Here is a 27,879-nt window from a genome sequence, read left to right on the forward strand (position 1 = left end):
AATCTAAAAAAAAAAAGGACACATATGAACTTTTCTATAAAACAGAAATAGACTCATAGACATAGAGAACAAACTTATGGTTACCAGAAGGTAAAGGTGGGTGGGAATGGATAAATTTGGAATTCAAAAATTGCACCTCTTAGGGAGTGATAGAAATGTTAGCTATCTTGATTGTGGTGGTGGTTTCATTGCTGTATATATCTATCAAAATTCATCAAATTGTATATCTGAAATACGTGTAGTTTACTGTACAGGAACCATACCACAATAAAAGTGTTATTTTAAAAAGTTAAAAAAATAATGCTCCATGAAAAGTCAGCTAGTACAACTTACAACTTGGTCACACAAAGAGCTTTTCCTCAAGACAACCATCATACACGGTGCACAGTGGAAGTCCTTTATATATACTTCCTACATAATTTTAAAATTTTACTCAAAGGTTGAGAATTAATAAAATTAATAATTTGTACTGCTTTGTTAAGGAGTATGCCAAATGAAACTGGCTTTCTTTTCTTTTTCTTTTTTAACTGTGGGTGTATAGGGCTGAAGCACACAATGATTACTAGCAGAGTTTGGTGCCACTGCCTTGATTTACACTAAGGAGCCTGAAGTTTTACCCACCACTACTTTTGTACTATTGGTGTGAATGTCAACACAGTGAGAAACGTCACATCTTACTGTCATTATGAGAATAGTTTTGACCTTGCAGACCCTCTGAAAATGTCTTAAGCACAACACTTTTAAGAACTACTGATCTATCCCATATACCTCATTCAAATTTTGCCAGTTTCCCTACTAACTTCTTTTTTCTGGTCCAAGATCCTACCTAAGATCACAAGGTGCATTTAATTGTCCTGTCTTCTTAGACTCTCTTTAAATTTGGAACAATTCCTCAGTCTTTGTCTTTCATGACCTTGACACTTGTAAAGAGTCCTGGCCAGTTATTATGTAAAACATTCCTCCATTTAGGTTTGTCTGCTGTTTCCTCATGAATGAATTCAGGTTATACATCTTTGGGGCAAGAATACACAGAAATATCGCCATGTCCTTCCTAGAGAATATCAGAAGGCACATGATGTCAGTTGGTCCCCTTATCAAGTGGATCATTTGCACTTTCCTTATTCCAGCTCTGGAATCAGTCATTTCACCAAGGAGCCCTGGTTCCCTTTATTGGAGAAACCAAGATCTAGGCATTAAGTGTAATCCTTGCTTCTAGGCCCCTCAGCAGACAGAGCTAGGAAAGATGTGGCTTCTGATCTCATAACGCTTTCATTCTAGTTGGGGACACAGTCAATAAACAGGTAAACAGAGAGGAGATAATTTCAGACAGCGGTAAGTGCTATGAAGGAAATAAAATAAGAGGATGGGGCATAAAATGAATGGAAAGTTGCTTTGGTTACAATATTCAAGGAGGGCCTCTCTCAGGATGTGACAGGTAAGTCAAGACCCAAAGGATGAAAATGAGCGGGGCATGAGAAAATCTGAAAGGGATAAGCATTGTGAGAATAGGAACAGAAACTGCAAAGTCCCTGAGATGGGAACGAGTTTGGTGAAGCTACCCAGAATTGTGCTTAATATTCGTCTTCAGCTGCCAAAAAACCTGTCCATTGATGGAACTTGGGCCCCAGACACATAGAACTGACATCAGTTAAACACTTATCAGACCTGAACTCATGTTAATGTGGAGTAAAAATGGAAAACTCCAGACATTTCTTTGTAAACACTTGACGTGTTTCATTTGCTTTGGAGGAACTTTCCTCATTTCTAACTAATGGACCTCCAATTTCCCAGACCCTGTCTGCCAGAGAGGGAAACTGAACTGGAAAGTTAACCGTCCAGAGAGGGTCATGCACTTGGCTCCACCCTGAACTTCATCATTTACCAGTGGAGCCAGCTAGACATTTGGCAGGAAATGGTGCAGATAACATTTTCCTGGTGCCATTTGCATTTGGGGTTGGATGATATCCAAAAGCACCTGGGAAAATTTCAGTTTTATCAGGCATCCATCTCTTCTGTCAGATGGGGGCTAGCCACACAGGAAGTCACATAGATACCTATTTCCCACTGAATTAGCGCTGTCCTTAAAATATATATTATTTAAGATAGAAACACATGCAAAGGCCAAGAGGAAGACATCTTGAGGAAGTGGCTAGATCACTGTATTGGACATCAGGGTACTGGGGTTCAAGGCCCAGTTAGGCGCTGACTGACTCAACCACCCTCATTTATAAAAATTTACCAGTTTTCGACGAAGTGGCAAGTAATTTCTAGTTATGTGACTTTAGGCAAGTGACTTTACACCTCTGAGCCTTGTCCAACCTCTGAAAAATTCATTAATAATATATATTTATGGTAGACACTGCTGGCTCCTAACCAACAGCCATTCCCCCCCACCCCCGCTGTGTTCTTGCTGGCAGAGCTTGTCTCCTTCCACAGAGGCAGAGGTAGCCAGGCACCCACTTTCCCAGCCACCTTTGCATTAACACATGCAACTTATCTCTGACCAACGAGATGCAAGGGATACCTGGCGAGGGCGCTTCTGTATGCAGTGCTTATGGCATCTTTTCGTGTGATTATTAATAACGAAACTGAGTCCCCCTAAAACTGAGGTCCCTTACCAAGTTTATGATTCATCTCTCTATCCAAAACTTTATTCCCTTTCTTGTCCCCTCTGACCTCAATCCTGTGCTCACTGAACACTAATCAACCAGAGTCAGACAACTAAAATTGCTGTTGTCGATTAACATCGTTAATGTAGTAAAATTGTTATTATAGACATCATTATCAATCTACAAACCCAGGTTGTTTCTTCAGGGCAAGGTGAGCTAACCGACCCCTGGTTGGAGAATCATAAACCAGAGAAATCTTGACTCTTAAAACTACAATTAAGAAAGGTCACGGGAATGTCACAAGATGATGGTTAGTCCCAGACACTTTGTTCTTCCCCTTTTAAAAAAAGCCCCTCAGGGGAGGGTGTAGCTCAAGCAGTAGACTGCATGCTTAGCATGCACAAGGTCCTGGGTTCATTCCCCAGTACCGCCATTAAAAAGAAATAAACCTAATAACCTCCCCTAGCCAATAAAAAAAGCCCCTCACTCAAAGACCAAGTGGGAGTGGATCTGAGGCTTGTCTCCCACTCCCTTGCTTGGCGCCCTGAAATAAAACCTTACTTTGCTGCAAACACCTGCTGTCAGAGTTTGGCTTTCTCTGCTGTGGGCACATGAGCCCTTGCTGTTACAGTAACATGATTTCATGCAATTATTAGGTTGGGCAGGAAGCCCCCAGAAAGACCCAGAAAATCCAAGGCATATGTGCTGCTGTATAGGTTAGAGCTTCTCAGACTTTATTGCGGGGATCTTGTTTAAAATGAAGATTTTGCAGTGGGGCTCAAGATTCTGCATTCCTAGTGATAAAGTTAATTCATATATCAGGACCCACAAAATGGAGGCTGCCACAGTGGCCCAGCCCATGTCACAAATCTAAGCTGAAGTCAGCCTGCACTTACGAGAAACACCCGTCAAGGAAACATACACCGATCACCGATCGCACCGATCACACCGAACACAGGTCACAATCCTCCAACTCAGCTTTCGCTAGCTTACCTTACCCCGGGAAACAGGACCTCCTAGCCAATCATGCCTCCTCTAATGCTCTGTAAAACTCGCTCTTGCCCCAGATCTCTCAAACAGTGTCCCAACTGTGAGGCACTGTACTTCACTACACCATAGCTTGTTTGCCCTTGAATAAAAACATCAAACTTGTTACTAAATTGTTTTAGTTTAGTCATTTGAGACGCACAAGCTTTCAGGAGCAACCGACGCGGCTGGTTCTAGGACCACACTTTAACACAGGGTATGGCATTCCTCTGGACACGAATAGGAGAGAAGCCAATTATACATGACTTAAATAAAAAGGAAAGAAGTTTCCAGGGAGGCAGTTTAGGGTTGGTTGATTGAGCAGTTCAACAAGTTCTTTAAGGACCTCAGGCTCTTTCCCGCTTTCCCCTCCCCTGCCCTGTGGTTGGCATTTAGTCCTCAGGCTTGTCGCGTCAAGGTCATGAGATGGTTCCAGGGGACACCCAGACACTACTGTTGAGTGTTTCAAAGAGGAACACATCCCTTCCCGCATGTTTCCCACTGTCAGTGGGGAAGTCTTTCCCAGAGGCCCCCGCCCCTCTGATATGCGATATGCATGCTCCAGGGGTACCCTTTAATAGGCTTTACCAGAATGCTGCCTCAGAAGCTCCCAGCCATCTTCTCCTCACGTCTGGGTGGCCAGAGTGCATGCCCTGCTCAAACCTAAACCAATCATTGGCAAGGGGATAGGAGGAATGTGATTGGCTTAGACCTCTAGTTCTTAAAGCAGGTACTCAGACCAGCAGGATCAGCATCACCTGGAAAACTTGTTCCACGTGCAAATTCTTGGGCTCCACCCTAGACTTCCTGAATTAGAAAGTCTAGGGGTGAGGCCCAGCAATGGTGTCACAAGGCCTCTGGGTGATTCTGCTGCAAACTGGATTCAGCCCAGGCGACACATTTGAGTCATCTGGGCAACTCTTAAAACTACCACTAGATAGAGATCAGAATGGTGGTTACCTATGGAGGTGAGCTGGGATATAGACCTTGAAAGAGTGTGATCAACCTGTCCTGGTTTGCCCAAGACTTTCTTGGTTTTAGTACTGAAAGTCCCAGGTCCCGGGAAGAAACTCTCAGTCAGTCTTGGGCAAATCAGGATAGTGTGTCATTTTACTTTGAAAAGGCAGAGGGAACTTTATAGGGTGCTGGAAATGTTCTATGCTATAATCTGGGTGTTGGTGACATGGGTGTATGTGTGTGTAAAAATACCGAGCTGTCCATTTAAAGTTAGTGTACCATACTAAATGTAAGAAACACTGATGTCTAGATAGTGTCCCAGATCAACTGAATCAAAATCTCAGCTGAGAATCCCAGGTAGTAGGATGAAAACCCTCTCCAGATGCTTCTAATAATGTTCAGCTAGGTTTGAGAACGAATGTGTTCACATCACCAGCGATCTTATTAAAATGAAGATTCTGGTTCAGTAAGTCTGGGGTGGTGCCTGAGGTTTTGCATTTCCAACTGGCACCCGAGCGATTCCAGCTCTGGAACCTGTTCTGAGCAGTGGGGGCCAAGCCAAATCCAGATTTATCTTCTGGGTCTGGGGACAGGGAGAGTGGCACGCCCCCCAAAACATCTTGGTGCTGTTATCCAGGAAGGAAGAAAGCTGGGGGAGAGCTGGGCCAGCTATGGGGTACCAAATCTAGAAGCACACACCTGGGCAACCTCACCAATGCAGAAGCTCAGACAGCTGTTTCCAACCCCATGACATGCCAAGAGGTCACGTTCACCTGAGTCCTGGGCTTAGCCAAGCCAAGACCAAGGCCCTCAGCCTGGGTTCAACTCGATTTCCTAAAGTCACCCAGGAAACTGCCCCTCTGGAGAAGCCAAGTGTGGCGTCCAGGGGTGCCCTGTCCCTCTGCCCCACGGACGCCATGGAGGCTTGATACAGGGCTGCCAGCTGATTTAATTACCCAGATGGGAAGTTGGCCAGGCGAGCCCAAACCTTGAGCAGAGATTAATGACTCCATTATCTTCCTGGGCAATCATCCCATGTGGGCCCCAGCCCGGAATGTAGATATAGGTGTAAATAAAGTCCCTGTTCTGAGGGAGCACATTTTTCAATGTCTCCAGATGGGAATTTGGCCCAGAAACCCTTGGCTTAATTCCAGGAGGTGTCTTTGTTTAGCAGAACAACCTGGGGCATGTGATACAGGCCTCCTGAGCGCTAGGCTGAGGCTTGGGGCAAAAAATGTATTGCTGTTTTTCTTAAACTCATAAGTAACACATGCTTGTTGTAAAACATTTAAAGCTGGATACATGTAAGGTAACACGTGGTAGTTTTTGCCCCCCGCTTCCCACTCCCTGAAGATAGTGATTATTAACTGTCTGGTGTGTATTCATCCAAACATACATCTTTTTTTTTTTGGGTCCTTTGTTCTTTTCCTTCGATTCAATTTTTTCCCCCAACTTTATTGAGGTATAATTGAAATACACAATATGGCATGTATTTAAAGTGTATAATTTGAGTAGTTTTGATATATGTCAAACCCTTGAAAACTTCATCACAATTAAGATAATGAACATATTCATTGCCTCCCAAATCCATCATCCATCCTCGTGCCCCTTGGCAACCCTCTGTCCCTTCCCCCCCACTACCACCACTAACCTACTTCTGTCACTATAAATTAGTTTGCATTTTCCAGAATTTATGTAAATGAACTCATAAGTATGTATTCATTTTTAGGTGATGGGAGCTGGCTTCTTTTACTCAGCATGATGATTTTGAGGTGTCAGAGGGTCAAGAATTTGTTCCTTTTCTACTGCTAAGAAACATCCCATTGTATGGGTTTTTTAAGATTTGTTTATTCATTCATCTGTTGATGAACTTTTTAGATTGTTCCCAGTTTTTGATGATTACAAATAAAGCTGCTCTGAATATTTAAGTACAAGTCTTTGTGTGGACAAATGCTTTTGTTTCTCTTGGGTAAAATCCTAGGAGTGGAATGTCTGGGTTGTATCCTCTGGTAGGTACATGCTTACCTTTTCTTGAAAAACTACCCAACTGTTTTCTAGAGTGGTTTTCCACACTTTGCATTCGTCTTGGCATAGGAGAGTTTCATGTGCTCCCCATTCACACCAGCACTTGTTTTATAACCAGTCTTTGTGATGTTCTACCTTCTAACGGATGCGTAGTGGTATCTCATTGTGATTGTAACTTGCACTCCCCTAACGATGTTACTGAGCATCTTCTTATGTGTAACTACTGGCTGTTCAGGTCTACTCTTTTGTGAAGTGTCTGGGAGCAGGGGGAGGGGGTGGAAGGGGTTTAGAGCTGCTAACACTGAGGTCCTGGTGAGATACCTAAGCACAAATATCAAGCAGGCAGTTAGACACTGGAGTCTAGACTTCAGAGGAAAGGTTCCGGTTGGGGATGTAAAGTCGGGACTTGTCAGCTTATTGGTGTTTAGAGTCATGAGAACAGATGAGATCACTAAGGGAGACAATGTAGACAGAGAAGAGGCCAAGTCTGAGATTTGGGGCACTCGATTAATTTGAAGCTGGAAGATGAGGAAAAACCATTTAAAGAGACTAAGAAGGGGTGGCTGGCGAGGCAAGGGAAGGAAGAGGAGACAGTGTTCACCGGCAGCAGCAATGCTGTGGCTGGCCTCTGAAGATGGCCCTTCAAGAACCACACACTCTGCTGTTCACGCGCTTGTGTGGCCCCCTCCCGCGTGCACCCTGGGCTGGCCCCGTGAAGCCAGCAGGAAGTAGCAGAAGTGACGTGCCTGACTTCTGAGGCTCGGTGGAAAGAAGACGTGTGGCCTCCACTTTGACTTTCAGAACAACACTCCCTTGGATAAATCAGTTGCCATCGAAAGAGCTGGACGACCTTGAGACTGCCATGGTGGGAGGAAACCCAAGCTTGCCACGTGGGGCGACAAAGAAGGCCCTCTAGTCCTTCCTTGCTCATCCCAGCCATATCGGGCAAGGCAGCAGACAGGTGAGTGAGAAAGCTGTTTGGGACGTCCAGCCCAACCGAGCCTTGAGATGACTTCAGTGGCAGCTGCTTTCTGACTGCAACTGCATGAGAGACCCCATGCGAACCACCCAATCAACTGACAGGACTGTGAAAGATAATGATAGGTTGTTATTGTAAGTCTCAGAGGTCTGGGGCGGTTCGTTCTGCAGCAGTCAACAACCGGGACAGACGTGAGCAGTGAAGGGAGACTGACCACCCCCACCCAGAGCCCAGTGCCCTGCACCCAGAGCCATGTGAGAGGGGTGTGCTCCATCCACCTCAGCTGGACAGTTCTCTGCATTCTGATGGGTCCCTGCTAAGAGGAGAATAAGCTTCTCTTTGTGTCCACAGATGTGGCATCTGCCAAGAGCCCCACACTCCCCAGGGCCCTTACAAAAGGATAGCAAGGGAGATTTTCTGGGAACTAGGTCACCAGCTACTTGGATGCTTCAAACCTGGCAGGACAGAGAGAAACCAGATAAAGGAGGCTGGAAACTACAAGAAGCTGCTGGTCCTTGTCATAAGGGACCTCTCAGGGACATTCCATGGTCAGGAATGGTTGCCTTCCCTGACTGGACCCTTCCATCAGTAGAGACCACCTCTCTCTGCCTCTGTCTCTCTTTCTTCTTTCTTTCCTTTTTCTTGGTAGTTAAAATACTTGTAAATCAATATTATATGTATGTGTGTGTTTCTAGTATATGTTACATACATATAATGTATATTTGATTATGTATGTAATTAAAAGCCACCATCCCATCCCACCCTTCCCACCTCCTATTCAGTTCTCTAAAGGCAATCACTTAACTTCGTTTTCACATGTATTTGAACAGATATTACCAGGCACGGCGAATAGATGTATTCAGGCACAACATAAACATTTCAAAAGTTACCTCTCTCCAAAGCAATCACTCTTACCAATTTATTACATCTCTTTCCAGAGATATGCTATGCATAGGTCAGCATATAATATAAATATCCTTCAAAACAAAACAGAAATGGTAACATGCTACAAACACTGCTATGCACCTTGCTTTTTCCTCCTACAATGTATCTCAAAGATCTTCCATATCAGAGCATAAACAACTACTTTGTTATTTCAGGAGACTGCACCATATCCCATTGAAGGGTTAGATAATAATTGATTTAACCAGCCCCTATGAGGGACCTTGAGGTTGATGCCAGCTTTTTCATGTTACAGTGAGGCAGCAAAGAACCTTGTACTCTCATTTTCCTGCACATGCGTGCCTTTACCTGTTAGGATTCCTGAGTCCAAAGGTACGTACTTTTGTAAGTTTGATAGATATTGACAAACTGTCTCCCAAAGAGATTGTACTGATGTACTTGTCCACCGACTTCATAGTCAAGTGTCCCTTTCTCCATGTTCTCCCCAATTCCATTCAAATAAAAATCAATCGGTAATTGGTAAGAAATGGTATCTCTGTTCCTTTGCCTTTAAAACGTCTTATTAGAAGGCTGAGTATCTTCATATGCTCAGGTGGCATGGTAACCATATCTGGCCTTCATAGCTATTTCTTCTAATGGTTATTGCCATAGAGCTAAATAATGTCCTTTTGTGAACATTTGTTACTAGCTTTATATTTTTATTAGCTTTAGATATTACCTATTGATTTTGGCTCCAATACACGAGGATTTACCTCATTTACAGTATTCTCTGTCTTTCATGGCCTCTGTCTTTCTGACCTTTCTTCCTTCTCTTTTTATTTATGAAAAAAATATTGCTGGCTTTCCATGTATGAAGTGATATGTTTTCTTTCTAAACAGACTTCATTTTTTAGAGTAAAACTGAACAGAAAGTACAGAGTTCTTATAAACTCCCTGCCCCCTACATGCTCAGCCCCTCACCCATCAACATCCCCCACCAGAGTTGCTCATTTGTTGCAAAGGGTTGAACCTACGTCCACACACTATTATCACCCAAAGTCCATAGTTTATGTTACTGGTTCACTCTTGATGTTGTAAGTCCTATGGGTTTGGACAAATGTGTAATGATGCATATCCACCATTACAGTATCATACAGAGTGTTTTCACTGTCCTAAAAATCGTCTGTGCTCCACAAATTCATCCCTCCTCCCCCATACCCTTGGCAACAACTGATCTTTCTGTCTCCTGGTTTTGCCTTTTCCAGAACATCATATAGTTGGAATCATGCCGTATGTAGCCTTTTCAGATTGGCTTCTTTCACTTAGTAATATGCATTTAAGATTCTTCCATGTTTTTTCATGGCTTGATAGTTCTTTTTAGCAATGATTCATATTCCATTGTCTGGATGTACCACAGTTTATCCATTCACTCACTGAGGGACATCTTGGTTGCTTCCAAGTTTTGGCAATTATGGATAAAGCTGTTATAAACATCCATGTGCAGGTTTTTGTATGGACATAAGTTTTCAGCTCATTTGGGTGATTACCAAGGAGCACGATTGCAGGCTTGTATCGTAAGAGTGTATTTAGTTTTGTAAGAAACTGCCAAAACTATCTTCCAAAGTGTCTGTACCATTTTGCATTCCCATCAGCAACGTGTGAGAGTTTCTGTTGCTCCACCTCCTCACCGGCATTTGGTTGTCAGTGTTCCAGGTTTTGGCCACTCTAATAGGTGTATGGTGGTATCTCATTGCTTTTATTTGCATTTCCCTAATGACACGATGTGGAGCATCATTTCATATGATCCTTGCCATCTGTATTTTTTCTTTGGTGTAGTGTCTGTTTAGGTCTTTGGCTCATTTTTTAATGGAATTGTTTGTTCTCTTGTTGAATTTTAAGAGTTCTTTGTAGTCCATTATCAGATACGTCTTTTGGAAATATTTTCTCCCAGTCAGTGGCTTGACTTCTTTCCCTTTTGAGTGATCAAGATTTGTAACAAATAAATCATTTTAAATTAAAAAAAAATGCATCAGTTTAAAGAGGAATATTCAGGAAATGGTTGTCAAAGTGGTAAGAATATATAGCAAAAAATAAAGGTGTATCTAAGGGACTCAGTTTCGGGCAATTCTGATGATACACCAAGAGCCTGGTACAGAGCCTGGCTCCCAAGCGCCTTACCTGGCAATTCCTATGCTTATTATTACTATTTTAATAATATTGGCAGCTATTGTTGGCATTATTGCTATTATAATTACGGCCGTTACTGTTTTTATGGCTACAACAATACACTGTTGTTAGCTATTACAATGTATCGTTTTGATGAACCTCTGTATCGCTTTCATCTCCCTGGAGCCTTGGGGCAATGGGGACCCCTGCAAAGCTGCTGCGGTTATTATTACCATTATCTTGCAATTTCACCGCCACAAGCGGTGCAAAGTTTGGATAGGACGAATGGGGGGTGGATAACAGTTTCGCGACACGTAGGAGGTGGGTCTGGGGAGCGGTCGGGCAGGAGCCTCCGCGCCAACACGGGGCGGGCCGCGCAGGGTCTGTGCCCGGCGGCCTCCGGTCCCCAGCCCGACTCCCGCTATGGCCCCGCGCGGCGCGGCGCGGATCCTGCCCCTGGCTCTCTTCCTGACTGCGGTGGCCGCGGTGTCCTGGTCGCGGGGACCGCCGGGCGCGCTCTGGCCTCGGCAGGGCTGCTCCGCGCTGGGCCGCTGCTGCCCCGGCCGTGACCCGACCTGCGCGCCCCGCGGGCCCCGGCTCTGCTTCTGCGACCAGGCGTGCGGAGCGCTGCGGGACTGCTGCCCCGACTACGCGAGGGCCTGCCCAGGTGCGCCCCCGTGAGCGTGTGGCGTTGGCGGAGCTCCCCTCACCGAGGGGAGCGGGGTACCGGGGTGCGACGGAGTAAAGAAGAAAAGAAGTTGCCTTTGGAGGGGGGTCCTAGACCTGGAGAGGAGCACGGGCAACGGGAACGCGGGCGCGCAGGACACCAGGGGAGGCGCGGGTTGTGAAGGTGCCGGCGGAGAAAGATGAGAGGGCGGTGGATCCGGCCGCTCGAATCCCGGCAGCGGTAGGGGCAGAATGGAGAGAGGATGTACGGAGAGGAGAGGGCTGTTTGGGAAGTCAGTGTGCAAGGACTGCGCGCAGGACTTGGGGGCCAGAGTGAGGATGCAGGGCTTGCGAAAGAGGAGAGCAAGCCAGCCACGTGAGTGAAGTACCCAACAGAAATAGGCATATGTGGTCGCTGAGCAGCGCGAGAGAGGAGGGGGCACACGCGCTAAGGAGGACGCACGCGGCATGAAGGGGTAACAGGGAGGAGGGGTTGCATTGGCTGGGGTAGGGTGCCAGATTTAGCAAATAAAAATGCAAGATCCTGGTTAAACTTGAATTTCAGATAAATAACCTATACCTAGTAAGTATACTTATGTCCTTAATATTGCATTAGCCATAGTTATATTAAAAATTTGCTTTTTCTGAAAAGCAAGTCTAACTAGGCGTCCTTTATTTATCTAGCAGCCCTGGCTGGGGGAAGGGCGTGGGGCATGGAGGGGTTCCAGGGGAAAGTGGGAGCTTCCCAAATTGCAGCAAATGAAACTTCCCCAGATTAAACTTGTGGAAGATCTGTCTTGGGAACACTTTTGTACTCATCAGAGAACACGTGCAAGCCATGGGGTCATTCAGAGTGGGGATGAGGTTCTTGGTTAAGCTGCAGCCACAAGGGATCCCCAGCGACAATGCAGGAGTGGGGGTCCCAGAGGGGAACAGTCAGAGGGATCAGTGATAACTTTCCCACAGTCTGATCCACACCTACAGAATCACACAATGTTATCGGCTCCCAAGCGTTTTTTGTTTTTTCCCTTTGCGTAAAGAGCTTGGGCTGGTGGGTCCAGCAGCCTCAAAGCTTTGCCCACCTCTTTGATTTGCTCCTTTGGGAAGGCGTCAAAAAGGCAGTTGGTCTAGGATCTGACCCCTTGTCTGGGCCTGGCGGAGCTGAGGTCTTTTGAATAGACCTGGGAAAAATTCACTTTTCCACCTCCTAGGGGAGCATAGCAGAAGGGGACATGGGGACCAGTTAGGAGGCAAAAGACAGAGAGGAGTATGTGTTTTTTCATGAGTGATTTAGGTAATAAAGTTGATCGACTTCAGGAATTGATTGTGGTAAAGAGAGATGATGAGGATGACCTAAAAAAAAAGGGTGAGGGAGTTGAGTATAGCTCAGTGGTAGAGTGCAAGCTTAGCATGCACAAGGTCCTGAGTTCAATCCCCAGTACCTCCATTAAAAAAATTAAAAAAGAAAAAAAAAAGAACCACTAACTTTCATTGAGTACTTATCAAGTGCCAGGGAGGTACTGTTCTAGGTGCTTTAAATAGTCTCCTTTAAGCCCATAACAACCCTATGGAATAGATAGTGTAATCATGCCCAGTTTACAGATGAGGCACAGAGACACAGAGGTGCCCAGCTATTGAGCAGCAGATCTGTGATATCCAGATCACAATATCATATGGTTGCTTGAGGGTGGGAGGGACTAAAGCATATTGTAGGAGGGACACTTGAATCTACAGATGAAAACAGGAGCCCTTGAAGTTGCCCACATTCAGTTCAATTACAGTGCTGGCTACCTGCTAGGTGCCCAGCTCAGCTCAGATTGGACTCTGGTCCCCCTCAAGCTTATAGTCTATTTTTGGGAGACAGGGTGGATGTGAAAGAATAAACAATCTCAGTCAGAGCGAGATGAGGCTTGGAAATGGTTGGTGAGGAGGGAGTGGAGGCGGGTTGGGGGTGTGTGTGTGGAGCTGGAGCAGCTAGGAAAGCCTTAAAGGATGGACACCATTACTTCACATTTTCCAAGTTCCTTATTGAATGTTTTCAAGTATTCTATGCTCCTTAATTCTCACTTCAACCCTGTAAGGATCAGAGCCCCCATTTACACTCTTATATAGTCATTGTACTAGTCAGTACTCTTAGGGTTGTGGCACAGCTCATATTACTTAAGCTAAGAAGGGAATTTGATCCAGGGACTCCAAGGATGTCATTAGGACTCTGTCTCTTTCCACCTTTCTGCTCTGCTTGTATTAGCTTCAGTCTCAGGCATGTTGTCACCAAGTGTTGACAAAGGTAGTACCCAAAAGCTCCAAACTGGTGTCCCGAGTGGAATAAGAGATCCTTTCCTAGTTGTTCCAGCAAGAATCCTAGGGGTCATTCTCGTAGGCCCGGTTTGGGTTACATGCTCATCCATGATCCAGTAAATCACTGAGTCTAGGGAGAAGGAATATATCAGTTGGCCATGTCTGGGTCACAAACCGTATTCCAGGAATAAGAAGGTGAGTTCAGTTCTATCCAAACTATGTGGCCTAAGAGTGGGGAGGGTTGGTTCCTCAAAAGAAAACCTAGGTGGTGTTACAAGAAGATGGGGGTAAGGTGGCTGGGAGGGCAGAAATGACAGCTGCCCGCTTCTGAGCTCTGGGGGACCCTGCATTTCAGACATCTCAAAAGTAAAAGTGTGCGGAGACATAACAGGAGGAGGAGGCAGGTGGTGACTGTGGATGAATTGCAGGAACACTCAGATTTTTAGCTACTGGCCCTGGAGGTCTCTGTGATGCACTGTCACAAAAGACCTTTTGTGAAACCGCCTCAATAAGAGACAGGAACCACTAAAAGATTTCAGGTGACAGGCCAGAACTGCTTTCCAGAAGAATCCTTCTGGTAGACAGGAGGATGGATGGTCAGGGCGCCGGACAGTGAGGTTCAGAGAAGAAGGTGGAGTTTGATTGTCTAGAAAGGCATTTCCTGATGAGTCTGGGCCTGTTGGAGTAGGGGCAGAGGAATCCAAGGGGACTGTGGGAAATTCAGTCTGGCTCCAACTGGCTCAGCCGGCAAGATGTTATCTGGGTCTCCAGAGCTGGAAGAGCAACCTGAAAACCTCCCTCCAACCCCCCTCTTTTTCAGCTACACTGATAAACTAGAATTTCTTTTTGTCAGAAAAAGGTCGGATGGCCTTTGTTTTGAGAAACACCGCCATCTGGTGGTGCCTCTTTGCAATGACAACCTGTGTGGTTTTTTTTTTTTTTTTTTTTTCCTTCTTTGTTGTCGCTAAGGCACAGATTAGCTCATTCAGGATTCACTGACTGTTTAACTTACTGGGTGCCTATGTGTCAGGCCCTGTGCTTGGCCCTGGAATTCATCAGGGAACAAGGCCGCTGCCTCCACGGAGCTGACATTCTAGTTGAGGAGGCTGACAAGGCGTGAATAATCAATCTCATGGATGTATGGAGGTTGCGACTCTAGCTTTAGGTGAGGTGTGATGACAATTCCCTGGGGGTGTCTGCTGCGCATGCTGCTTGGTGACTTCACAGATGCCAGCAACGTGGAAAGTATCTATATAGGGTGGCATCCTTCCAATTTTCTGCCAAATCTCTCACCTGCCTGGCAGAGGATCATGGTGGGGCTTTGGTGCTTCCTCTTGGTCCAGAGGTCCGGCCAGTGCCTGAATCTGGTCTGCAGTCTCCCTTCCAGGTTGTCCAGCCACTCTACGAACACTGCCAGTGACACAAAACTCACTTTTTCTAGTAGACTTTTCTATTGTAGATTCTCGCTTGAATGACTGCAGTAGCTGTTTTGCTGGTTTCCCTGCTTCTGCCCTAACACTGACCCAGCAGCTAGAGACATCCTGTTAAAACCTGAAATGTGATCATGTGACTCCTCTGCTCAGAACTTGACAATGGCTTTTCTTCATGCTTAGACTAAAATCCAGCTTCCTTACAATAGTCATCAAGGCCCTGTATGCTATCACTGTACCTTTCTCTTGCTGACGTCACCTCCTGCCACTTTGCTTCCTGCTTTTTATGCTCTGGCCACACTGGCCTCCTCACTGTCCCGCAGCATCTAACTCTGACCCTCCCTCAGGGGTTTTGCACTGCCTGTTCCCTCTGCCTGGAACACTTTCCCCTCAGATACTGACACAGCTCCCTCCCTCTCCTCCACAGATGTCCTTTGTCATGGAGGTCTTCCTTGACCCCTTTATCTAAGACAGTGTCTTATCACCTCCTACTGCCACTCTTATTCTGCTTTGTTTATTCTCAGAGCATAGATCCCTAGGTGTCATTACATCATATATTATATTGTTGATTGTCTGTTTCCCCCACTGAATGTCAGCTCCTCCAGGGCCGGGACTTTTTCTGCTTCACCGTGTTCCTGGCACCCGGGCAGGTGCCTAGCACATAATTGGCCCTAAGTAGTTTTTGAATAAACGCATAGTGCTCTCTGTTGTATTGCACACTTACGATCTGCTCAATGCTTCACATTTGTCATTGCACCAATCCTATGAGACTGTAGTTGGAATCCAGACTTGTCTGACTCCGTCTTGGCTTAACTCATATATTCTGCCCCCTTAAGATGCACTTCTGTGAGATAGTTTTGACAATAGTGAAAATACATATACATATATATACATGCATTGGGGTTCTGGCGAGCAACAGATGGTACGCCCGGAAGAGTTGAATGGGACAGAAATTGACAAGGCCTTCGCTTGCAGCGGTGGGGGCAGGGGTACAGGAGGGAACGGTGTTATAGGAGGCTGGTGAGGGCAGGATCCATGGCTGAGGGTCCCCCCATGTGAGAGAGGCAGGTGGGGTGGGGGGCAGTAAACACCTGGGCTGCACTCTCCTCCCTGCCAGTGCCTCCCACTGGCTGAACTCGACTGGCAGCCAGGGAGCCAGGGAGTCTCTGTGATACACAGGCTTCCCCAGGGGGCACAGGGCACAGAGAAGGATGCTAAGGTTGCTGTGAGGATTACGTGAAGTCTGGTACGTGGCTTGCCTGGTCCAGCAGCAGTGAAATATTGATGTCCTTATTAGGTGGATGTTGAAAGCAACAGATGACTGTTAGGCTGTCTTCCTTTATCTCCTCCCTCCCTCCTGCTGTGCATTTCAACTCTGTCAAGAGTTGAGTTTCATGCAAGGAGTATGTGACTTCCCAACGTGCCAGGAGCAACACTATCTGTTTTTACAACACATTCACTTCCTTCCCTCAATTCAAGGAGGGACACTTTTTTTCTCCACATTTTCAAGTTGTTGAACTAGGACATGTCTCATAGCTGGTGAATGTTTTTCGTGAGGACAGACCTGGTCTTTCTTCACCACGGTATCTCCTGCACCTAGGACAGTGCCTGACTCACAGGAGAGGCTCAGTAAATATTTGTGGAATGAGAGAACTAATTCTGACAGTAGTGATGCTGTATGTGCATGCATGCATGTGTGTATCTCTGTGTCTGTGTGTGTGTGTGTGTGCGCACATGTGTGTGACTGTCAAGGCTTGCTGGCCAGAGCATCCATCAAGAGAAAGTCCGAAGATGCTGTATTTTGGCCAGTCAGCCTCCCCTGTCTGGTTTGGTCCAGTCCTGGACTGGAACTGTGGACTTGGATGAAGAAGCTGAAGGTCTCAAAGGTCACATCATCAGAAAATACCTACTCACTGGGCCCCTGACTGTGGTAGGTACAGGGAGCATCTCAGGGACTTGGACCCCCAGCAACCTCCTTCTCTTATTATGAAATATTTCAGACACACCCCAATATAGAGAGAATAATAAAACAAACCCTCATGGAAAGCCAAGATATAAGCCTTGGTGAATATCACTTCTGCATTCCTTCCCTTTCTCCTCAGAGGTAACTGCTATACTGAATTTGTTATTTATAATTTCTGCAGATATATATATATATATATATGTATATATATTCAACATATATAGTCAATTCTCATGACTGTTGGTAGTTATATTCTATAAAATGCCCACAAACACTGAATTGATGAATACAGAACCATTGCTCCTGGGGGAAATATGTACAAACATGTCTCACAAAGATTATAATCTTAAATTCTGAAAACAGTTCCGTCTGGTAGATCCTATTTTATTTTACAAAAGAGAGAAACGAGATTCAGAGGTGCTAAGTGACCAGCCCAAGGCTGCCCCACTAACAGGTGCCAGAGTTCACACCCCATCCGCCTGGTCCCAGAGCCGCAGCTCCTCGACCCATCCCACGCTGCCGCCTGCGGCCTCCTTCCAAGAAGGCAGGTCGGCGCCTTGTTTGACCTCAGCTGAGGCTGTGCACTCAAAAACTTTGCTGTTCTGTGTGTATCTGTGCGTAACTGCGGAAGCACCTCCAATATTGGTTTTGGGGTTACAAAAAATTTTTAGCAAATAGATGAATTTGCAAATACTAAATTTGCAAATAGTGAAGACTGACATATGTATATACACACGCTTAGTATGTATATATGTACTTAGGTGCATATACAATATCATATATTTGTGATATAGTATATATATGTAATATGTATGAATATTACCTGTATGAGTTCTTAAACACTGTTTTGCAGGTTTTAAAACTGCATAGTGTCACACCAGAAATAGCTTCTGCAGGAGGCTTCTTTCCATCCACGATGTCACTAGTGTAGCTCTTTGCTTGTGCCAGGAGCAAATGCTTTATATGTCACACCTGGGTGACCCTCAAGGCCACCCTATCATGTGAATCCTGTTATACCTATTTGACAAAAGAGGAAACTGAGGCACAGGGAGGTGAAATCAGTTGCCTTTAAGCATTTAGGAAAGGTTTGTTGGAGGGAATGAGTGATGGAAACCACTGGAATGATCCCCAACAGGGTGATGGGTAAATAAAACAGGGAATTCTAAGTTCAGGTAGCTGTATAAACAGTTGCCATAGAGAAGCTTTTAAGGAAGGCATGGATTCACGTTTGCAAGAGTCTAGTGCTCGGTGTGGTGTTTTGTGGGGTTGGGCTTGTGGAGAAGGTGGAGTAGACTTGGCTGCTGGCCAGCTTCCACAGACGTTGCCCTTGGAGGTGCTGCCTTCTCTTCTAGCGGTCCCCTGCGTTGTGGCAGAATGGAGTGGCTGGAGTCGCTGTGTCAAGCCCTGCCAGGTCTCCTATCGTGTCCGCCAGAGGCATGTGCTGCAGGAGCCAAAGAACGGGGGCGCCCCCTGTCCCCCACTGGAAGAGCGGGCTGGCTGCGTGGAGTACTGGAGCCACCAGGGAGTGGAGTGCCAACAGTCCTTGTGTGAGTTGGGGTGGCTCTGGGGGTGGCTGTCAGTAGGAACAGCCTGGCTGGGCTGCAAGGCCCTCCATCGTTTCCTGTGTGGGGTTTGAGTTTATGGTGGAGCTTTGTCTTTCTTTGCTCTGATCCCCCTCCTCACCTTGTGAATGAGCTCTCACTTCCTCTGGGCATCTCAATGTCTTCTTTGTACTCATCTCCCAGTGTGCATTAGGGCTTTGTTTAAATGAAGATGATAGGAAACCTAACTTAAACTGATCTGAGCAAAAATATGTAGCTCATGTAACCAAAATTCCAGGTTTTGCGTTCAGGCTTGGCTGGATCCAGGAGTTTAAGCAAGGTTGCCAGAAATCTCTCTCCTTTTCTCAGCTCTGTTTTCCTCTGAGTTGGGCTCATTCTCAGACAGGCTTTCCTCCTGCAATGATCTTTGATAACTCCAGGCTGGAAGAAAATGCCTCTTTTCCCTTCGTTTCAACAAATGTCCTAGGATGAAGTCCTTTTGGCTTGTCTCGGGTCAGACGTCCACTGCCGAACCAATCAGCACAGCCGGAGAGATGCAGTGCTCTGGCCGGTCCTGGGGCACATGCTCCCTTTGAAGCTGGAGGGGGTGGCCCAGCCTTGTCTGAATGAGACTAAGGGAGGAGGGCTCTCCAAAGGAAAACTTGGGAGAATGGATGCAGGATAGGCCAAACAACAGATTTTGGCTATATTGCATGTCCTGACAAAGGATTTTTATGTCACTGTAAAAAATAGGTGATGCCCATTTTATAGCTGAAGAAATTGACAAAGAAAGTGAAGGGGTAGGAGGGTAGGCAGCAGGGCCAAATTGCCCCCTTCCAATCCGTCCCCATGCTACAGCCTGACAGGGAGGGAGGTCATTCTACAGCTCAGATCTTACCATGGTGTCACCCTCCTGCTTTAAATTTTCCGGTATCTACCCACTGCTTTCAATGTGTTCTGGCTTTGGCCTCCTGTGACCTCATCTCCTTGCTTCTTCTGCCTACGTTTTAAAGGACCATTCCGACTGCTGTGGGGACAGCAGACTGACGGGTCAGAGGGCAGTGGGGAGGCCAGGGAAGAGGTAACTACAGTGGTGCATGCAAGAGAGGATGATGTCTGGACCAGGGTGGTGGCAACGGGGTGACGAAAGAAGGAAAGTCATTTTCTGCACCTGAAATCCTTCTCCTTCTCCCCTGCCACCCACATCTAACTTGCCTGGTTCATCATTTCCTGCATAGATGTCAGTTATCTCCAGGAGATTTTCCTGATTGCCCCTACTATCTGCAATGCACTTTGCCACATTACTTGACTCTGTGAGGCCAGTGTTATTATACCAATTTTACAGAAGGGGAAACCAAGGCTCAGGGAGGCACAAAACTTACCCAAGATACATGGCTCATTGCATATCATTTTGTTTCACTCTGACAATAATTGTATGATATAAGTTCTGGTGTTATACCCATTTTTCTGATTAGGAGACTGAGGCTCAGAGAGGATCAAGATCACTCAGCTATAAGAGGAAGAGCTAGAACCAGAACCTGAGCTTTTCTGGGGCTCTGCTCACTGCTCTAGGCTACACCAAAAGCAGCACTGGTTGTTGGAAGAGAAGAGAGAAGGGAGGTTGTGAATTAAGTGTGTTTGGCAAAGACCAAGCCCAGTCTTTATGGCAGCAGCAGGGAGAGGGGCCTGGGATGCCCTGGTGTGACCCTTCTCTAGGTCACAAGCATTAATTAGTTCAATACCATTTCTTGGATTCAGCTCCATCACTCAGGAAACGGGGAAGGGTTGGACTTCCTTTGGCATTTTTTTCTCCTAAGGAATCACCAGCCTTTTATGGACTCTCAGTTCTTTTGTGTTCTCCTCTGTCTGCTCTAGGAAGGAAGAGACTTGGAAGTTAGCCCAACAAGATAATTTTCTTAATTCATTTATCCATCCATACCTCTGGAACCCCTTTCCTCTATCCTTACATCTTCCCACCCATTCAGTCATCTATCTTCCTGTTTCTTTTATTCCATCATCCATCCACCTGTCATCTCTCCATCCATCCTTTCCATCCATCATCTCTTCTCTCAATCATCTGTCTTTCCTTTTTTTCAACCTCCCATCTTTCCATTTATTTACCATCACCCATCCATTCTTCCTTTCTTACATTTCAGCCACCCACCCATCCATTCATCAGTTATTAACTCATTTATTTTTTTCACTCACTATTCATCCATTTGAAGAACTTTTTATTGAGACCCACTATACAACCACTGTGCTAGGCCCTAACTCTCAGAGATAGATACGATCCTGCCTCCAGCATTGCATAAACGGTCCTTGTGGGGACCATCTGCCCAGTTACAAGATCTCCCAGCCTCCTTGGGGCTGCCATACAAGTGACTCGGACACTGGGAGTACCTAATCCTGCTTCCTGTGGTGTCACAGTCTGTGGGGGTTGCTAGGATACCTAACTCTGTTTTCTCCTTGGCCCACAGTCCCTGCTCTGATAACCACAGGCAACTATGGCAAAGAGAGGGAAAAGCGAGGTGCCCCCAAGGATCAGGAGACAGTAGGGTAAGTGGAAGCAAATGAACTCAGAGTCAAACTCAAATCTGTGAACATTTTTCCTTGGATGAAACTTTGATTGTGTCTCTCTTACTTTGATAGCTTCTCCCCGTCTCCTTTCCTGTTACATTGTAAGCTCATGAACTTTGAATCCTTTAATAGTTGGTCTCTACTCAGCTTCACTCACTCACTCATTCACTCAATGTTTGTTTATATGACAGGTACTGTGTTAGGCCTTGGGGCTACAGCAAGAAACAAAAAAGGACAGAAATACTTGTCCTCATGGAGTGGACGGTCTAGTCAGAGGAGGCAGACAATAAACAGATAGCATGTCAGATGGTGCTAAATGCTATGGAGAAAAGTAAAGCAGGGAAGGGGTGGGTGCATCAGGGACATCCTTATTGAGAAGGTGATATTTGAACTAAGATATCAAGGAGGTTATCTGGGTGAAGAGCCTGATTGGAAGAGGGATTAGCAAGTGCAAAGGCCCTGAGGCAGGGAGGTCATGCCTGGTGTGTTCAGGATCAGCAAGCAGTTCAGGCTGGAATTCAGGGAGACTGAGAGAGTAGGAAATATATACTGAGGAAGGGGGTCAGATCACACAGGGTCTATAGGCTGTGGTGGGAAGTTGGGTACTTTCTTTGTATGAGATGGGAGTCATGGGAGGGCTTTGGGCAGAGGAGTGACATGCTGTGACTTAGGTTTTCACAGGATCTCTGGATGTTATTCGGAGAATCGATTGCAGAGAGGCAAGGAAGGAATCAGGGAGACCAATGGGGAGGCTACTGTCATAGTCCTCATGAGAAATGAAGGCGGTTTGGACCAGGGGGGTAGACCTGCACCTTCGAGGGGTGGGTTTCAGGGACTGGAGTCAGATGGCTGATGATGCCAAGCTTGTAGGACAGTGCCTGGCACCTGGTGGATAGTCAAACATCAGTTGAAAGCATAAGATGAGCTAAGGCAGTAGTAACGGAGGTGGAGAGGAGAGGATTCCTTTCACTGCAAGTGACGGAAATTCAGCTCAAACTGGCTCAAGTGAAAAGAATTGTTGGTCTATACAACTGAGAGGAAGAGTTTGAAATAGCATTACTTCAAGTATGACTGGAGCCACAGGGTCAAATAATATTATGAGAACTCCCTCTCCCTTTCTCCTCTCCCTCTCCCCCTTGCCCCATATATTGGCTTCATTCTCTGGCAGCCTCTTTCCATGTAGTGACCAAGATGCTCACCAGCAGCTCCCAGTCTTCCCAGCTTAGCAACACCAGCTAAAGGAGTCCTTCCAGTCTCATTGTGTCATTTCTAGAGGAGACTCTGGTCCTGCTTGGATCCCAGGCCATCAGGCCCAGAGGATGGGACCCCCTTGATTGGTCAACTTCAGTCATCTGCCCACTCTAGGGGCCAGAGTGGGGAGCCAGGACCAGGCACCTGGACTGATTGCTCCTGCAAGACCACGTAGGGTGAGGACAAGGGTTCTCCTAATAGAGCACCCAAAGAAAGTGTGTTGGGAAGACAAAAGTTCCAGTTATCACAGGCTTCTGGTGAGGAACAGATTCCTGAGGAGTTCTGGGGGCTGCTGACAGGAAGGGGCTCCCCGCTGGCCCAAAGGGCTGTTCCTGAAAGAAAACATCCACTCCTTGAGCCGCTCAGAGGCTGCAGCCACCAGGGGGCAGCAGCCTCACACAGTCACCCCGGGGTCCTGGACAAGCTGCATCTCCTACTGCTCCTTGAAGAAAAAGTAGGGTAGAAGTAAAATTTTGGCAAATTGAGTCTTAATTCAGATACCCCAGAATGAGGAGCTTCCCTTTTAAGTAATTCTTGTGGTGAATTTTTTTGTAAAGTAGAATCTTTTGTAAAATGCAGCAGAGTGCTTATTGAGGCTTTTTTTGGGACTAGGTGGTTCTGTTTTAGGGACTACCACTTATTAGCTGTGTGACTCTAGGCAAGTTATCTTTCTGGTCCTCAGTTTTCTAATCTGTAAACTGGGGCCAGCATCTACCTTGCAGCGTTTCCCTATTCCACTGGACCAAATGATTCATTCACCAAATTTTTTACTGAGCCATGTACTAGTTTGGGAGTTGGACACACAGTGAACACAATCAACAAAAATTTCTGCCTCTGTAGAGCTGACATTCTGGTGGGGGAGACAGACTGAGACGTGAACTATACAGACTTTGGGATACGGTGCTTAGAAGAAGGACCAGCCCATGGAGTCCCTCAAGAATATTAAAACAGGAGCCAAGTCTCTTGTATGCAACCTGTTGATGCAGAATAGGCTGCCCAAAAGGTTTCCATAGCAGGGAGAAATTGTACCAGCCTGGGTCTACATAGGGCTAGGAACACAGTAGGTGCTCCATAAATGCTCACAGGTGTTCGGGGTGGTGTCTTCCTATGTGGCTGCAGGTACTGTGTCCAGTTCCGGCTGGGGCCCATTCTACGGAGCTGCCAGCAGGTGAAGGCACCCCATGCCCAGTGGATGAGGTATCTGACCCAGGGCCACACGGTTTGTGTGAGGTGTGAGTGGCCTGCCCAGGATGCCAGGAGCCGGCGCTGCTACGGGGATGGCGGTGGGGCCGGAGGGTAAGAACTGGGACTCGGGCATGGGGAAGTGTGAGAGCAGAGCCTGTGGCTTCTCTGCTGCCTGAGAGATGGAGGTGCTTCGGGAACAGGATCCTGAGCAGGCACCAGGAGGGTCCTGGTCCCAGAGGAGGAGCAATTCCTGTCACTTCTAGCTGTGTGACCTTGGGTGATCAAATAACCTCTCTGAACCCTAGTTTCCTCATCTGAAAATGCAGATAATAAGAGGTCCTCCCCATGGGGTAATGATGACAGTGAAGCAAGATTGTGCAAATGGAAGACTTAGCACAGCTCCTGGCATCTAGAAAGCACTCAAGACAAGGGAGCTGGTATTATTTTTGAATCCTCACACCTTACAAGCCAAGTTTGGTTCCCCTCACTTTATAGATGGGGAAACTGAGGCTCAGAGAGTCACTGTGACTTAGTCAAGGTCACACAGCAGAAGTTGACCCAGATTTGGCTGATATCATCCCCCTAGACTCCACCCCCAGTGGCAGGTGTCTTGGAAGGTACTTAGCATTATGATAGTAGCTAACAGTTACTGAGTATTTAATATGTGTCAAGCATTATTCTAAGTTCTTTATGTTTGCTCATTCACTTCTTTATTCATTCATTCAATAAATATTTGTTGAGCACTTACTACTGAGCATGAGCCAGGCAATGTTTTGGACACTGGAAGATGCAGTGAACAAAGCAGCTGTGGTCCTGTCTCTTATGGAGACATATTCTGCTGTGAGGAGGCAGACGTTAGGCAAGTTAATCAATAATTTGTCAGACAGGAGTTAAATGTTAGGGAAAGAAAGTAGAATCAGGGGGAATTTATAGGGATTGTTATTTTTGAAGGAAGGTGACCCTGAGGAGGTGACATTTGAATAGAGAGCTGAAGGAAATGAGGGAGGTAGCCATATGGGTGTTTGGGGGGAAGGGTGTTCCAGGCAGAGGGAACAGCAAGTACAAAGGCCCTGAGGTGGGAGCATGCTGCCATTATTGAGGCCAGAGTGGAAAGAGTCAGGGGGAGTGTAGAAGGAGGTGAGGACAGTGAGGACACGTGGACACACAGTATACTGCTGAAACATTCCGAGAGCCCGAAGTGGACACTTTCAGGATCCTTACTTTCCAGATAAGGAGACCAATTCATGAAGAGGTGCCCAAGGTCACATACCTAGCAAGTGGCAGAAGTGGGCTTTGATCTAAACAGCTCAGACTCCTGGGCCAAGCTCTAAAGACAAGTCTAGACTGTTTCCCACTGACTGTGCTTTTCCAGGGCAGGGATTACTAAACTGCAGAAATAAGAGCTCTCTCTGGGGTCTGTCCAGGGAGTTCTCCCCTTCCCAAGGATGTTAATTTCCTTCTTTCTAAAAGTGAGCAGCCCCGCTCACTGCAAACCTAGAGCAGGGAATGCCAGATGGGGTGTTAGGGACAGATGTATATGAACAAGATGCACTGGGACTGCACAGATCCAGGTTCAAGCCCCATTTCTGGCCCTTACTAGGTATGTGACTCTAGGCAAACCCTCCTTCTGACCCTGACAGTCCCCACTACTTGGATTGCAGGAAGGATCCTGAGCCCTTTGCACAGCACCTGGCTTCTTGTAGATGCTCAGTAGTGGAAGCTGCTATTGCCATGTTTAACCTATACAATGGACACAATAATATGTACTTTGTGGAAATCAGATGTAATAAATGTGATGAGCCTGGCACATAGTAGGTGCCCGATTAATGAATGGCAGACAGTATCATGATACTTTAGAGAGGCCCTCTTTGCCTGTCTTCCTCCAATCTCTTCCCTACTTACCTGTCCCAGACCTGAGATTCCACCATTAGAGATTCATTCTTTGGGCTAGATGCTCACATATTAGAGACTTAGTTTACCTATCCATCTTCAGATAAGCCTTTCTAGCCCTAAAACTCAGATTAATCTGAAGCTTCTCTTTTTGGATGCAAATACTCCAGGAACATGGCACTTTGATGAGGCTGAGATGAAGGCCACAGGAACCGCTGCCTCCACTAGGCATGGACAGGAAGTGGAAAGCAGAGCCAGGGCTGTGCCAGAGAGGGGCATCTCTCCCTGCTCCCACCCCAGCCAGGCCAGGCTCACAGAACAGGTGATGGAAGGTCTGACTAGGGCATGAGCTCACCAGGCAGGACTGGACAGAGGAGGAGGATCAAAGCCAGGATGGAGAGGAGCTGCCAGCCAGATTCTTTCCATGGGCAGCTGGTGAGGGCGGGCATGCAAAGGGTCTGGGCCCAGGGAGGGATAGCCTGCCAGATGGGGATTTTAGGAAGGTTTATTTAGCGTGAGAAGTGTCTCTGAGTTTGGGACAAGCAGAAGGAACACCTACCATAGTCATGCACCTACTGTGTGCTGGGCACCAAGAGGGTGCTTTATATATGAGCTCTCATTCAGGCTTCATAAGCCCTTTTGAGACAAGAGACATTAATTCCATTTTCAGTAGTGAGGATGGCAATAATCATGGTAACTTTAAATGCTATCCTATGTAAAGTGCCTAATAGGTGCCAGGCACTGTGCTTAGAAGCTTAGAATAATAACACAAAGAGTGCTATTATTGTTATTTTGCATTTTTAAAAGATTTGAATTATACCTATAGAGAATTGGCTAAAACATATATGAACAGTTTAATAAATGTTTGCAAAGAAGATACACCTGGGTAGTCACCACCGAGGAAAGGAAGGGAACCTTACTAGCCCCCCAGCACCTCCACATACCCTCCTACCACAGCCCCTCCCCTCCCCACAGAGGAAACCTCCATCCTGACTTCCATGGTCATTCATTGTACAGTCTTCTTTATAGCTTTACTCACCTCAGTGCAGATACCTAAACACTAGAGTTTAACTTTTTTTTCAAGCTTCACATAAATGAAATGATGCAGGAGGTACCTTTTGGAATTCGGCTTCTTTTGCTTGACGTGAAATTTGCAAGTTTCATCCGCGTGGCTGCCTCGTAGCACTGGCTCCTTCGTTCTTGTTGCTGAAATGGTTAGCTATTAGCATCATGATCATTTTTACTTTCTCTGCACACAGCATCTCATAGAACCCTTCCAGCGCTTCAGAGGGGTGGAGATTATGGATATCTGTTTTCTACTGAGGAGCCAGAGGCTCCTAGAAGCTGGCTCACGAACCCACCACCAATTCCAGGACCTGTGTTCTTAATCACTCCACTGTGTTGCTTCCTAACAGAAGGGAAAAGGGGCACAGGGAGGTTAAGCAACTTTCCTGGTGTGCCCAGCAAGGACGGGAGAGCGTCACCTCACCAGACCCTACGAGCTGAGTCTGGACTGCCCCGTGTGGCCTCTAGGGTCAGCGGTTCTGCGGTCAGCCCAGGGCCAACTTCTCCATCAGGCACAGTAGACACAGGGCCCAGTGCCCATCTACTTTCACAAAAATGCTGTAACTTCTTTCAAAATCAGAAAGCAAAAAAAAATAAGATGTGATAACAATGAAGATCTGATACTGAATCCAGCCCAGATTATATTTATCTCTACACAGCGCTGAACTCTGATTTAAAATATTTTTGCGTGGAGAAGGGGCCCCTGAGGCAAATATCCCTGGCACCTAGGAGAGTCATCGCCACTGAACCAGCCCCATGTCTTCCAGGCACCAGCTGTTGCTGTGGCAAGCGGCCGGCCACCCCCGGTGCCGAGGGACCTGGGAGAGGCTCGGGCAGCTCCGGGACTGTTCCTGCCCCGAGGTCCACAGGCTCGTCTTCATCTAGCCACAGCTGCCCCATATCTTCCCAGGGCCCCTCTTCCCAAAGCCTCCCTGGGTGGTAGGGAAACCCCCCAGGCTTGGGAGCCCACAGAATGAGGGAGCAGGGAGACATCTGCAAATTTGAGACTGAAGGAACAAGCCTTGTCCTTATGCTGACACTGAAAATAGCTTTATATTTCCACTGGGTGCCAGCTGAGTCACAGCCCTACTGCCCTCTCCCTCTAGGTCAGGGCTTCCCAAATTTCATCTCCTAAACATACCCCTATGTTTTGCCCTGTTTTCCTTGCTTGTACCCTTTTTTTGGACTCTCCACCCCCACCTTGTTTTACTTAAATAAATTTATTTTAAAAGGAAACTTAAATATATGTGTGTAAAGAGGACATTTTTAAAAAGTCACAACTAGAGATGAAAATAAATAGTAGTAAACATTTATTAAGTACCTACAGTGTGCCAAGCAGTGTCCTAGCCCTTTACACATATTGACTCAT

The 27,879-nt window shown here is 46.5% G+C and overlaps 1 protein-coding gene across 1 annotated transcript; it reads left to right on the forward strand.

The window, feature by feature from the left end:
* Positions 1-10,994: 10,994 nt before the first annotated feature.
* Positions 10,995-27,737, forward strand: LOC106728481 (somatomedin-B and thrombospondin type-1 domain-containing protein). Its single transcript, XM_032461346.1, has 5 exons — positions 10,995-11,311; positions 18,354-18,548; positions 21,020-21,098; positions 23,490-23,666; positions 27,278-27,737. The coding sequence occupies exons 1-5, from the start codon at positions 11,068-11,070 to the stop codon at positions 27,393-27,395; spliced, it is 813 nt and encodes a 270-aa protein (XP_032317237.1). The 5' UTR covers positions 10,995-11,067; the 3' UTR covers positions 27,396-27,737.
* The last annotated feature ends 142 nt before the right edge of the window (positions 27,738-27,879 follow it).

This window comes from Camelus ferus, chromosome 19 (genome assembly GCF_009834535.1).
Source record: "Camelus ferus isolate YT-003-E chromosome 19, BCGSAC_Cfer_1.0, whole genome shotgun sequence".
In the NCBI taxonomy this organism is placed as follows: Eukaryota; Metazoa; Chordata; class Mammalia; order Artiodactyla; family Camelidae; genus Camelus; species Camelus ferus.